Source organism: Loxodonta africana, chromosome 9, assembly GCF_030014295.1.
Source record: "Loxodonta africana isolate mLoxAfr1 chromosome 9, mLoxAfr1.hap2, whole genome shotgun sequence".
NCBI classification, from domain to species: Eukaryota; Metazoa; Chordata; class Mammalia; order Proboscidea; family Elephantidae; genus Loxodonta; species Loxodonta africana.
The window spans coordinates 123817390-123831591 of NC_087350.1; the positions used below are offsets into that span (position 1 = coordinate 123817390).

Sequence of the window (14202 nt, forward strand, 5' to 3'; positions counted from 1 at the left end):
ATCCAGGAGTAGGAATGGGAGAAATTTTGTTATTTTGTTTGTTTCTTTTATGAGAGTGTTATTTATTTTTTTAAGAAGCCCTGGTGGTGCAGTGGTTAAAGTGCTCAGTGGCTAACCAAAAGTCGTCGGTTCGAACCCCCACCAGCTGTTCCTTGGGAGAAAGATGTGGAGATTTTCATCCTCGGAAACCTCATGGGGCAGTTCTGCTCCATCTTATAGGGTTGCTATGAGTTTGAATTGACTCGATGGCAGTGAATTTCGTTTGGTTTTGGTTATCGTTTAATTATATTTGTTTTAGTTTTTGGTGGAAGATGGGGGAAAGGTAATTTTTGATGCCTTAGATGTGATTGTTATTGTTAGGTGCCGTCGAGTCAGTTCCAACTCATAGTGACCCTGTGTACAATGGAACAGAACACTACCCGGTCCTGCACCATCCTCACAATCACTGTTATGCTTGGGCCCATTGTTGCAGCCACTGCGTCAGTCCATCTTGTTGAGGGTCTTCCTCTTTTTCGATGACCCTTTACTAAGTGTGATGTCCTTCTCCAGGGACTGATCCTTCCTGATTACATGTCCAAAGACATGATTGGGGTGGACCAACTGGATGGAGGACTTGGAAGGAGGTTCTCATCAGACACCTCCTTGCCAGGTGGTGCTGTGTGGTGTGTTCAAGAGTGCTAAGAGTCCTATGGAACGGGAAGCATGAGTGTGCCAAAGACACACTTTGCTTCCTTATTCACAAACCTTTGTTTTTATCTTATTATGTAATATTCGTTGATTACCTGCTATGTGCCAAGTATCAGGGGACAGTGTGAAATAAAAAATGCATATTCTTTTTATGCCTGCACTGACTTCACCTTTGGGATGGCAGTGTAAAGGCATGGTCACTCATGTTATGGCAGCCACTTTGAGGCCGTGAGGTGACAAGTATAAGGACAAAAAGTGTATGTGGTGATCATGGCAAGAAGGATGGAAGAGTCTGTATTCCTGAAACTCTGTACTTTAGGACTTTTTGTTACATGAGGTTAAAACTGTCTGCACCAGGCACTGGTTGGCTTCCTGCTGAATGCATCCTAAGCAATACATGCCTTGTACACAGCAACCAGAGGGGTCTTTCTAGAAAATGGAGCAGATGACAACAACTCTACTCAGAGATCTCCACTGACTTCCCATCCCACTTGGACAGAAGCCAGACCCCCCTCAGGGCCCCATGCTTGCTGCCTCTATCTTTGCCTGGACCCCCATTCTCTGGGCCTCTGCAATGCATAGGTCCACTCTCTGAAAGGTCACTTCCTGAAAGGGGTGTTCTCGGACCCCAGGTGAAAGAGCTGCCTGCACTGTCACTCCCAACTTCGCTTCTCTGTAGTCTTTCCTCACAGCACATACCCCTCCCTGATGCTGGGTGGGACATATATGTGCCATCCATGTATTGGTTAGGAAGACAGGGTCTCAACACCTGCTTTGCCTCCTCTGCCACTCTCAGAGGGGTGACCCTGGGAAGGTTCCTTACCCTCGTGCTGTGAGGATTGAATGAGTGAACTGAGTGTGAGCCACACAGAACAGCACCGAGCACGAAGCAAGCAAACAAACAAACAAACAAAACAGTTGCTGTGGACTCGATTCTGACTCATAGTGAACCTAAAAGACAGTGTGGAACTGCCCAATTTGCTGGTGGATTCGAATTACCCACTTTTGGTTAGCAGCTGAGCCCTTAACCACCGTGTCACCAGGGCTCCAGCACAAAGCAAGCACTGTGTAAATGTTTGCCATGCTCAGCATCAGCTTCATGACGCAGGGCTGGGTGCTTAGGTGCTCCTCGAGGTCTGTTGAGGGAATAAATGAATGCATGGATGAACAGCGCATGATAGGTTCTCGTTAAATATTTAGGAAGGAAGGAAGGAAAGAGGAAAGGAAGGTCTGAAATTGACACTGGAGGTGATTCAGTGTCTGGTGACGGCAAGGTCTGGGGCATGAACAAAGACCAAGGCACGCCAGGATAGGGCTGTCCACCATGAAATTTGAGAGACCAGGGCGTTGAAGCATCGCCTCTAAGGTTGTCAAAGACCCCGGAAAGATGGCTGGAATTGGGGGGGAACGGGCCTGGGAACAACCTCCTGGAAGAGGCTGGTGGTCCGCAGCGAGGGGCGTGAGCTGACGCGGTCGCGGAGGAGAAGGGAGAGATGTGGAAGCAACTTGGGGATCCAGGACCTGACTCTCCCGGAAGCATCTCCGAGGCTTGTGGTGCCCCACCTCGGGGGGAGGAGCAGGTCTGCGGTCAGATGGGGGCCCTTGCTGGCAGTTTGGAGAGCCAGAGGGACAGGGGCCCAGGGAGACGTCGGGCTGGCGGAGGGGCTCCTGGGCAGAGCTCGGCCGTCGAGGGCTTGCAGCCCCTCCCCCGGCTCCCGGGCCGCGGGCGCCTCGTTTTTGCATCTGGCCAGTGCCGGGCCGGGGCGCCAGGCGGGAGAGGGGAGCACATCGAGCCTGGGCGCCGCGGGGAGTACTGGGGACCCAGGCGCAGCCCCAGGGCGGGGCGGGGGCGGCGGGGGCGGGGCGGGCGGTGCGGGCGGGGCGCGCGCGGATTGGCCAGCGCCGCCACGTGACCAGCCCCTTATAGGGTGTGGCGCGGGGCCGCGGAGTCTGGTGCGGCGGCGGCGGCGGCGCGGGGACCCGGCTGGCGAGCTCCGGGTGCAGATCCGGCGGCTTTGCGGGCGGTCCCGCTAAGAGCGCCTCGCTCGGGGGCCCGCGCCCTCCCTCTGGGGCCGCCGGGCCGGGGATGCACGCGGTGCCCAGCGCTCCCAGGAGCCATGGTCCGCTTCGGGGACGAGCTGGGCGGCCGCTATGGGGGCGCCGGCGGCGGGGAGCGGGCCCGGGGCGGCGGGGCCGGCGGGGTGGGCGGCCCGGGCCCGGGGGGACTGCAGCCCGGCCAGAGGGTCCTCTACAAGCAGTCGATCGCGCAGCGCGCGCGGACCATGGCGCTGTACAACCCCATCCCGGTCAAGCAGAACTGCTTCACCGTCAACCGCTCGCTCTTCGTCTTCAGCGAGGACAACGTCGTCCGCAAATACGCCAAGCGCATCACGGAGTGGCCATATCCTGCCGGGGCCGGCTGGGACGCGGTGACCGGGTCCGCGTCCCGCGGGGTCGGGAGGGGCGGCCGGGCGGGCAGCTGGGGCGGGTCGCATGCGGCGCCCAGTGGCCATCTTTCCCCGGGGCCGGAGGAGGGTGCGACCCGGGGAGCGGCGCCGCGGAGACGGCGGGAGGGGGCGGGGCGGGGCCTCGGAGGCCTCCTTTCTGCGCGCGGTGTGTGTGTGCGCGCGCGTGTTTATGTGAGTGTGCGCGTGTGCGTGTGAGTGTTTATGTGAGTGTGCGCGTGTGCGTTCGTACGGCGTGTGTGGTGCGTGTGGTCGTGGCGGCAGCAGCAAGGTGGACGCTGGGCGGAGCCCCCTGCTCCTGGGCTCGGTCCTGCCCGTGCTCGGTCCCGTGAGCCGGGACTGGGTCGCGGAGCCGGTGGCCAGCCTGGAGGGCACCGAGGGCGCGTTCGCCTCTGTAGGTGTGGGCACAGGTGCGGCCGAACTCTGCGCATGCCTGGCGGCAGGTGCAGGTGTATCTCTGCGGGTCCATCGTGAACCTGGTGCTGCGCCTGCGTTGGCCTGTGTGCACGAGCGCTGCGACTCTCGGTACATGTGTGTTCACGTGCCCGTGTAGGTGCCTGCGGAGACGTGTCTTTAGGTGCGAGCGTGCGCCTGCGCCCGGCCCTCCTCCTAGGCTCGGCCTGGGGTGCGCAGCCCCCTCTCCGCTGGCGCTCGAGCAGGCGGAGCCGGGGCGGAGGCGCTGTCCGCGGTGCTGACGGCCGCCGGACGGGCCGAGAGGGCCGGAGGCCGCCACTGCAGAGGCCCGGTCTCGCGGCCGCCTCCAGGCGTGGAGGCAGGGAGCGATGAGAGCGGCCCTCGTTCACTGGAAGGGGGCTCCAGACTTGGTCGTTCTCAGCCCCTCGGAGGCAGCGTGGTCAGGACTGCTGCACTGCGCGTCTATCGCCGCGGACTTCCTTCCTCCCCTCCCCCTCAGCTTCCCAGTCAGTCCTTAACCCACGCACTCCGTTTGAATACATGATCCTGGCCACCATCATCGCCAACTGCATCGTGCTGGCCCTGGAGCAGCACCTCCCTGACGGGGACAAGACGCCCATGTCCGAGCGACTGGTGAGTCCCCGAGGGCTGCAAGTGGGATGGGGGTGGGCAGGCTTGTCAGCCTCGCTTTCCTTTCGTCCGGCTCTGGTTGGCATGCAGAGTTCCTCGAACAGGAAGCTCTCTTTTCTCTCCTTCAGTCGAAGAAAAAGACAGAACACCATGGGGCTAACACCCCCTCAAGGGCCAGGACAACAAGTAGCCATGTCCACTCCTGATGAGGAAGGGTGGCCTGAGAGAGGCCATGGTAGCTGCCAGATAGTCTGCCCTGTGCGCTAGCCACCCCTGCACCCCAAATGGACCCACCCAGGAACACAGCGCTAGGCATTTCTCTAAAAATCTAAGTTCCAAACCTGAGACCTGAAAGGGAGAATTTGCAATAATAGCCGGGGGCTCAGGCTCTGTAAGTGTCAGCACAAGGGCGGGCTGGCCCTGGCCCTTCCCTTTGGTCCCCGTGGTGTGGCCCGGACTCCAGGACCATTGATCTCTCGTTCAGTCTGCCCTGCAGCCCTGCTTGGGGAGCCCTTCTCTGTGGGGACTATCCCTTCCCATGGTAAGCACTCCTCCCCAGGTGGAGGTGTCCTCAGTTGAAGCCGAGAGTCTGGGAGGAACTAGGGTGCCAGGAGGGTGAGGTGTGAATTAAGGATGGGAACTGTCCCCCCTCCCACGAAAGAGACATTAAGGTGGGGGTTGAGGGGAAAGTCTGGCAGAGTCTCCGGGACGGGATAGGTCAGCAGGAAGGGGGGTGTCCTAGGAGGGTGAGCACCACTTCAAAGATGAGTGCGTGACCCCTTCCCTGGCTTCCCCTCTCATCCTGGTCCATTGGTTGGGCCTGGGATGAGAGGGCTGGGAGACTGGGGTCTTCAGCGGTGAGATAGCTTAGGAGCCAGCCTGAGGTGCCTCCCCTGAGGTCCCCAAGAAGACGGCTGCTCTAGGGGGCAGGGATGGGTATCCAGAGGCTGTTCCGTCTGTTCATACCCTGGCAAGCTCTGTTTCTCCAGCTTCAAACTGGAGATGAGCGTGAGACAATGCATATTAGGTGCTTAGCATGGTAAGTCCCCTCCTACCAAATGCCAAGGCCCAGCAGTGGGGGTTGGGGGAGGCAGGGCAAGGCAGCTCTGGAGGCATCCACGACTTGGCAGGACCAAGTAAGGGACACCCAGGGGCAGGGGTTCCAAAGAGAGATTATCTCTTTAAGCACAGCCTGGAAGACCAAGTGGGGTTTGGTGGTGGAAGTTGGCAGACAATGTGAGGACAAGCAGAGCGGGGAGGCGTGAAGCACAGGGTGCCTGGTGTCCCTTTTGGTGACTCTGGCCCAGGGACAGAGCCCAGTGGGATCACTTGCTTTCTTGGGCCCTGCCTGCTCTGTCTGGAGAGGCAGGTGGGAGTCGGAGGCAGGAGCAGAGCCCTGGGTTGTGGACAGCCTCGGATGCCAGCCTCAGGGTGTGGCCATATCCCCAAGGGCTTTCGGATTGGGAGGAGAGTGAAGTCTGGCCAGTGTGGGGCTGGCTGGGCAGCAGGTGTGATGAGGGTGGGTGAGGGGGCCTCCACCTGGCCTGAGCTACTACTCTGGCAAGGTAGGAGGGTGTGAGGTTTTACTTTGTTGTGTCAGGATCTGGGGGCTGAGCAGGCCACCCGGGGACAGGGAGCGAAGGGGAAGATGCCTTGGAATGAAGAAGCCCTTGCCTGACCCCATTCCTGTTCTCAGGCACAGTCTGCTCTCGAGATGGACTGAGGCAGCCTGGAGAGAGGGGAGGTCCAGCTCCGGGCTCAGATTGAGGAGCTGCTGCTGCTGGGAGTGGGTAGGAGGGTTATCTGCGTGCCAGGCCCTGTCTCTGAGGGGCTCTGCTTTTCACGTACTCACCAGCTTCACGGGCTGCCTCTGGCCAGAGCCCCTAGCTTGTAGCCCTGGCTGTCTGCACTCCAGCCCCAGCTCCTGCCAACCCTCAGCCTCTGTTGGTCAAGGGTGGGGCTGGGAGGAGAGGGCTCTTGATTGGGGACCCCCATCTGCTGGCTCTGGCCAGTCTGTCTCTGGGGCTGGGCCTGTTAGCTTCATTTGATCTGGAAGCTTCTGTGCAGATCTGTGTTTGCTGGGGCCCAGCCATTCCCCAGGGTAGATGGCCAGCAGCCCCTCCCTCACAAACAGGGATCCCCCCCACTGCAACTGAGTTACCCTAGAGCCTTGAGGCCAAAAAGGTGTGTGCTCCCCTCCAGGGACATCAGCCATGAGTCAGCATTGGGCGGCAGGGCGGCGGGCGGGTGGTTGGGCGTGCATGCCTGTGAGATGCTGAGCCCCTGGGGTGCCAGCAGCTTCCATTATTGCTGTTGCCAGCCAGCCTGTGGGCTGGCCCCACAAAGGTGAGACAAGAAGGTCCAGGCAGAGGGCAGGAGCAGGTCAGGGGGCCCAGACTTCCTGGGGGGGGGCGGTGCACAGTGCCTAGAGGAGCTGACCTGCCCTCTCTTCCCCTCCTCGGGCCTCTCCCTGACCAGACAGCATCTTTCGGAAGGGCAAACCATCCTGCGCTCCCATCACCCCTTTCTCAAGGCAGCTTCCAACCAATGCAGACAGGCTGCTGTACTGGCTTTTTGAGTCCAGCCCCCTCCCCACCTTAACCTCAGTCTGGCTAGCTCACACCCCCAAGCTGTGGGGCCCGCCTGCTCTGGAGGCCTTCTTGGCCACCCTCCCCAAGTGAGTGGTGTCTCTTGCCACCCACCACTTGGCTTTTGTGTGTCCCTGAGCAGACTGTCAGCAGCCGGCCAGTTAATCTTGGTGAGCCACAAGGTGCCCACCTGCCTTGTCTGGACTGAGTTCTGAGCTGGCTCACACCTTGAGCTCCACCCTGCCAGCAAGATCTCAGGCCTGACCTCCAGTCTCCAAGCTGCCGCCCTGGGGGCTGCATGGCAGCTTCGGTCACTACACTGTGCTCTGGTGGAGCTCTGCTTCCATTTCTGCTTTCCCCACCCAGATTTGCTCCCAGAAGGCATGATGGGTGAATAGGTGCACCTGGCTGGTGCTGGAAGGGAGGGCTTTATCCAGGCCACATTCCAGGGTGCTCTGGAGCCCAAGGTCAGTGTCCAGATCACCTCTGGGCTTGAATCCCGGTTTTTCCATGTGCATCTGGGCCAGTTACTTAATCTCTCTGTGCCTCAGTTTTCTTATCTTTAGAATGGGGATGGTGATAACACTTAATCACACAGCGGTGCTGAAAAGATTACGAGTTAATTCAGGAAAAATTTGCATTGTAAATGCCCAACAAATATTACTTTTATCATCATCTTCTTTCTATAAGCAAAAACGCACCGTAGTGATTTTACATGGCAGGACTTGGCCCTCTGAACCGGTGAAGCAGACATGCGACGGGGAGGGGCGCAGGTACCTCCTGGGTGTGGATGGGACATTGCTGGCCATGTGTGGTGGGGATGCTTCATGGAAGAAGTCTGTGGGGCGTAGGGCAGGGCTTGGGTTGGTTGGGACAGTGGATGTGGCAGGGAAGGTGGTCTCCCCGAGCCAGCTGCTGTGCCCTGTGCCTGGAGAGGACAATGGCGACCCTCACCCTGTGCTTCCCTGCAGGACGACACGGAGCCTTACTTCATCGGCATCTTTTGCTTTGAGGCGGGCATCAAGATCATTGCCCTGGGCTTCGTCTTCCACAAGGGCTCCTACCTGCGCAACGGCTGGAATGTCATGGACTTTGTGGTGGTGCTCACAGGGTAGGTGTGCGGCATGGTGCTTGGGTGGGCACAGGCATGCAGTTGTAAAGGGCCTTCCTGTGGGGGCAGGGCTGCCCCTTGAGAAGGGCCGATCTCGCAGGATTCTGGCCTCTGTTGCACAGTGTAGGTGAGCCCTGTTCTGTGCCCGCCCTCCGCTGCCTGTGACTGGGAAATGCACTTGTGTGTGTCTGCGTGCACTGCCTGGCAGTGTCTGCCTTAGAGTCCCTCTGCACCGATTGGGAGGCTCGGTCTTCAAGGAGCTCAATCGCGGTGTCCTTCCCCAACCACTTTCCTCCACAAAATGAACCCCAATGGTTATCAACCTGCAATTCCGCAAACAACCCTGAAGATCCTGGAAGGGCGGTTGGTGCTGGGGGAGTGCACCCTTTTTCTTGTGAGCCCTACCTCTGTGCTTCAGTTTCTGTATTTATCTGATGGGTGTGGGGCTGCAGTGTTGCTGCTCCATGGTGGGATGGTGGTGAGTGCCAGGGGAGTCCGCCCCAGAGAACCTGCTTGCACCCAGATCCTGGAGTGCTTGTGAATGACTCCTGGCCAGCATCCTGTGGTCCAGGGAGGATTATACAAGAGGGAGCGCCTGTGGCCCAGAATCCTTCCGAGGCCGATGGAGAGAAAGTTTGGGTTGAGTGTGGAGAAGGAAGGAAGTGGCTCTGTACGTCTCTGGATCTGAGGTCACACTCCATGGGCTCTGCATGTGAGAGCAAAGCCCACAGAACGAGGCCCCCACCACTTGCCCATGGCTGGGGTGCCGGGGCCTCTGCCTGCCCCAGGTCTGGGGACCCACCCCATCTGCTCCTCCTGCTGATGGCTGGCCTTGGCCAGCTTCTTGGCTGTGTGAAGGCAGTGTCTGCAGAGCTGGGGCCTGGGGCCAACAGGAGGGTTTGGCTCCCCGGGGTGTCTGCGGCAGGTGCAGTTCTCCTCTGTCCTGGCTGCTTCCCTGGAGGAAGGACGTCCATCACCTGAGTCTGTCATGCCTACCTGCCTTGGGCTCCTCTCTTAGTCCCTGGGCCTGCAGCACAGCCTGTCGTCACCCTGCTGGGGTGGGAGCCTCTGAAACTGGAACTGAGCAAGTGTCTTGGCAACTCTGGTTTTGTTTTTCATAATGGTCAAGAAAGGAAGGGGGTGGCGGGGCCTTCTGTTTGGAGACCTGTGGATTCCAGGGGCATGGACACACACGTACATGTGCACAATGCTCACCTGTGCATGCAGGCCTTACACACATGCATACACATGGATGCATATGTTTACATGCACACATGTTTACATGAACACACATGTATACACACACAGGCATACCTTCTAGAGTGGGGTGCATGATGTCACGCCTTTACCTGGGGTCAATGAGATGCCTCCTGCCCCACGGTGGGTACCCTGTCAGGGCAAGCATTTGTGAAATGAGACCTGGAGGTGGGGATGGAGGTGGGAGGTAGTGGGGCAAGGATGGCCCCTTGAGGGCAGAGCTCCGGGAGCTCTGTGGGCACTGCTTGTGGTGTTGAGAACTGCCACCAGCTGTTTACATCTCCCTCACCTCTAGACCCAAGTCCCCTGAGGACAAGATCATTGTCTTATTTTTCAGAGTGTCCCCAGAGCCCAATGAGGGGTGGCACCCAGAGAGGTCAGGGAGCTTCTGCTGAATAGGGAGTCACTGAAGCTGAAGGAGGTCTTGTTAGGCAGTGCACAGCACAGTTTTCTGTGCTTGGGCCACCTGGGGGCTGGGTGGGGCAGGTAGGGTCCTGTTCAAGGTGCTGTTCAGGGTGCTGAGTGTGTGGGCTGTTTGGGGGCAAGGAGAGGGTACCTGCAGCTATGCCTGGGGAAGACCCCTGGGTCTTCTGGGCCTTGGGACCTCCTGAGGGCAGTGCCCTGGGCAACTGTCTCTCCCCTGGGGCTGACTGACCACACTCCTGGGCAGAAGTGGGGGTAGGACTGGCCCACCTTTCCGGAAGCCCCAGTGAGAGGCTCCTCATCGAGAGGACCTCAAGGGCTCCTGGGACCCTAACTGCCCCTGCTTGGGTTACAGAGACCCTCCCCACACCCATCTCTTCCTGTTTCTCCACCTCTTCCTCTCTCTCTCTTCTACCTCTCTTTGCTTCTGTCTTTGCATGTCCATATCTCTCTCTTTTTCTTTCTCCCCGTCTCTCTTGTTCTCAGTCTCTCCCTCTTCTTCTCTCTATCCCGCCACCCCCAATCTTCTCTGTCCCTCCGGCTCTTCCCTTTTCTCCACCCGTCTATCTCTGTTTCTTTCCCCCTTGATGGCTGTTTTTGTGTGTCTTGTTTCTCCGTCTGTTTCTCTCTTATTTTACCTCTGTCTTTCTCTCTTCTGCCTTGCTGTTTCTCTCCTCTGGGTCAGGGAGTCTCTGCTCCTTCTCTGTGTCTGCAGGTGCAGGGTGGGGCATTGGTGCTTATGTTCCCTAGACTCCTCTTTCTGCACTCCGTCTCTAGACATGGTGCTGGTTGGGAGGGGAATCCCTAGGTGTGGGAGTGCCTGTGTCCCTTAGGCTCGAGCACAGACCCGGAGCCACATGGGTGCTCCCATGTGTGGCACAAAGGAACACGTGAACCTGTGTACGTGTGTGCACATGCATGTGTGTGTGTGTGAGAGTAGGTGTATGCATGTGTGTGCATGTGTCCATGTGCACATGTGTATGTGTGTGTGTATGCACGTGTGTGTGTACACGTGTGTACGTGTACATCTGTGTAGCATATGTACATGTGTGCATATGTGCACACGAATGCTTGTGTGCATCTCTGTACTGTGTGTGCATGTGTGCTTGTGTGTGCATGCAAGTGAGACAGGGAGGTGCTGAGTCCCGTCTTGGGGTGAGCAAACCCTGCCCCTTGGGAAGTCTAGGGAGGGACCCTACTCCTCCTGAGCTGAGGTCCCTTGTGGGGAGCCATTGGGGTTGCTTCTCGTTACTTTGTTGTTTTTAATTAGGGTTCATTTAATTGGGTGCGGAGGGGTGTGGTGGACAAGGACACTGGCTCCTGGTCGCTGTGGGAGGCCCTACTGCTGGCGAAGCTGGCTGGTCCCCAGGGACAGCAGGTTCCCTTTGCTTCTGAGGTGGGTGTGGAGGTTGTGAAGAAGCACTGTGAGACTGTGCCCTCCCCCTGCCTCAGGAAGCCCCTGACCTCCACATATTGCCTGTAAGCTGGGCAGTTTATCTCTGCCTCAAGGCTCTGGGGGCGTTTGTTAACCTGCATCCACTTGTGGGGAGTGAGGTGGCTGAGACTGGCTTAGCTCAGTGGGTGTCTGCAGCCCTGGCTGCAGCTGGAGGGCAAGCAGGGAGATGTGCGTGGGGGCCAGGCCAGGCCGGAGAGTCTTGTGCAGATCCCAGGGGTGTTTCTGGAGTCCCCAAGGGGCAGTGGGGCTATGTGTGAGGCCTGCCCTGGGGGACTTGCTTGGGTAGTGCTGTCGAGGTGAGAACTAAGCTGGCTGGGCCAGTCCGTGATGACCAACAGGATCTTCCATTGTCTCTTGGGTTGCAGTGGAGACAGAGTGGTGGGGGTCCCTGGCCTCAGCTTGGCTCACATTCAGGAGAAGGGCCTCTGGTCTGCGCCTGTAGCTGACTTGATCGTTTGTGCCCATAGCAGATTTCTGGGACAGAGAGGTTCTCCCTCCTCTGCCCCTCCTGCCTTTGAGAATGCTCTTCCTGTATGGGGTGCCAGGCTAAGTCTGCACCCGCCCACAGAGAGAGCTTGGGTGGTGGCGAATGGTTTACAGGAGGATGCTCGGATGTGGAGGGTCCAGCCACCTTCAAGCCTGAGCCTGGCTCACCCCAGGACATGCTCTGAAGCATTTCAGGGTGTCAAGGTGTGGCAGGTGGCAGCTCATCCTGACGTAGTTGGAGACAGCTGAGACTTTGTCCTGCCTCTGCCCCACAGTGCCCTCCTTCCCTTTACCCACTTCTCCATTCAACCGTCTGTCCTCGGCTGAGTGTGGCTATAGTGAGAAGGTAGGGGTTGAGGAGCCAAGAGATGCCATGAAATAGAAAGTAGGAAGCAAGGATAGGTATGATCCAGGTGGAGGTGGTGGGGCCAGACCCCAGTGGACTTGGGAAGAGAAATGTCGGATTCCGGACAGACTTTTTTGCATCCCACGGGGACTGTGAGTCGGGCACCTGCCTTCCCCATGCTAACCCCTGCCTCTGCCCCTTCCTTGTCTGAGCCTACCTCCACCCAGTGAGTCCCTGCCCTCATCCACCCTTGGCCCTCCTTCCTGGGGAAGCCCCCACCCTAGACTTTCCCTGAGGGGTCCATTGATTCCAAGTGGGGTCAGGGGCAGGGGCAGTAGGTCAGGGTTCCCTCAGAGCCCCGAGGTCTCTTCCAGGGTCCCAGGGCCCCTGGTATTTCTGATCCTAGGACCCCCGGTGTCCCCAGGTCCCAGGACCCCAGTGTACCCAGGTCCCAGGACTCCCAGTGTCCCCAGATCTCAGGGCCCTGGTGTCCCCAGATCCCCTAGATCTCAGGGCCCCTTGGTGTCCACAAATCTCAGGGCCCCAGTGTCCCTGCTCCTCATCGTAGCTCTTCAGGGTCCACAGGGACAGAGTAGAAACATGTCTAAGCTCAGGCAGGTAGCTCCTGAGGGAACGTTTCCAACCACAGCTTCTCATTTTACTCCAAATTAAACTGGGATTTCTTTCCAGGACATGTAATTAGAGCTCAGGTTCCTACCCTCCTGGATTCAGGCCCCCTGTGAGAAGAGAGGAGTGTAGTCACGCTGGGGAGGGACAGACGGCTGGCCGGTGGAGCCCAGAGGTCAGGCTGACAGCCCGCAGCCAGTGCTGGCACTGAGCCTCCTGGGCCGGCCGCGCCCTGGGGGAACCAAGCCTCCTCTTCCTGCTGGGCATGTGGTAGATGCTTGGCTTGGGAACGGTGCAGCAGCAGGTGCTTCCTGGGGGGCTGGGGCGGCTCGGCCGAGAGCCAGGACAGGTGGACTCCACGGATGTCTAGCACCAGGTGAGGAGTGACACTCCAAGTGGGGTGACCAGCCACATCATACCTGAATTTGGAGTGACCGGTGACATTGGGTCCGTGTCTGAGGGTGGACCGGCTTTAGCCCTGTGTCTGAGTGAAGGTGCTTGAGCAGTGTCGCATTTGGGGCCTTTCCAGGGAGTCCCTCCCCACTGAGCCCCTGGCCGTATCCTTGACCCTTCCTCAGTCCTAGTGTCCTGTAATGGTGGTCCTGTGATGCTTGGTCAGGTCGGGGTTTGCTGGGGTGCAGGGGTCTCTGATGTTGGGTCAGGCTGGGGGTTTGCTGGGGGTGGGGGGCCTCTGATGTCAGGTCATGTTGGGGGTTTGCTGAGGGTGGGGATCTCTGATGTCGGGTCAGGTTGGGGGTTTGCTGGGGGGGTAGTCTCTGATACCTGGTCAAGTTGGGGGTTTGCTGGGGAGGTCTCCAGTGCCCAGTTGGGGGAGCTGCTGAGGGATGCATCTGATTGGGAGTTGCTGGGGGTGTCTGATGCCCAGTGGTGGGAGTTGCTGTTGGCCTTGGGAGTAGAAGAGGACTCCCTCTCCCTCTCCCACCTGAGACTGGAAATGACCTTTGCAGGCTCTCCTGCCCCCACCCGTGGCTAATTTGTGACAGGGAGCCAGAGCCTGTGAGGGCCCAGGAGCAGCTGAGAGAGCTGTTGGAACCCCATGTCTGGAGTCTGAGTTCGGGGTCCTTCCTGGGTGTCTCAGAATGCTCCTGGCACTGGGGGCCATCATGTCACAGAGATGGCACTGGACCCTCTGCCCATGTTGGTTGTGGCCGCGGGGATGCCGCGCTGACTGTGGGTGACTGAGTGGGGGTGCTGAGGCAGGTGGTGTTGGGTTGGGGGAACTGTGGTGGGTTATGTAACACAGGAGGTAGCTGGGGTAGTGGAATCCCACCACTCTCTAGGACCATGATGGGTATGTGTCTCCCCTCCCCTTCTTTCTCTGTATTAGAATTCCTTTACCCTCTCCTTTGGGAGCCGGAGTCAGGCCCCTTCTGGGCCCTGTGCCACCTGCTAACTCCATCCACATGCAGGAGGATGCAGGCAGCCAGTACGGGCCCTGCTGGAAGTCCCCTGGCCAAGGACCCTGAGCCCAGATGGGGAGGGGGTCCCGATTGCCTGACCTCAGATGAAACCTGCTCTCATGTCTTGTTGAAAGCTGACCCTGACGGCAGCACCCCACAGGTCCCCAGGGATGGTCCTGCCACATCCTGAAGGCTGGTAGGGGTGTCGCCTTCCACCTGCTGCTTACTGCTGGCCAGGTGTCCCCTTTGGGGGTCTCAGCATTCCCACATGCCGTGTGGGGGCCGGGCGGA

At 58.8% G+C, this 14202-nt stretch overlaps 1 protein-coding gene across 1 annotated transcript in view; it reads left to right on the forward strand.

Annotated features, from left to right (window-relative positions):
- The first annotated feature begins 2804 nt into the window (after positions 1–2804).
- CACNA1B (calcium voltage-gated channel subunit alpha1 B) overlaps positions 2805–14202 on the forward strand; it is a 308079-nt gene continuing 296681 nt past the window's right edge. Inside the window, exons 1-3 of the mRNA XM_064290825.1 lie at positions 2805–3088; positions 4094–4199; positions 7756–7895. Coding sequence (XP_064146895.1) covers positions 2805–3088; positions 4094–4199; positions 7756–7895 — 530 coding nt within the window. The remainder of the gene's footprint in view (positions 3089–4093; positions 4200–7755; positions 7896–14202) is intronic.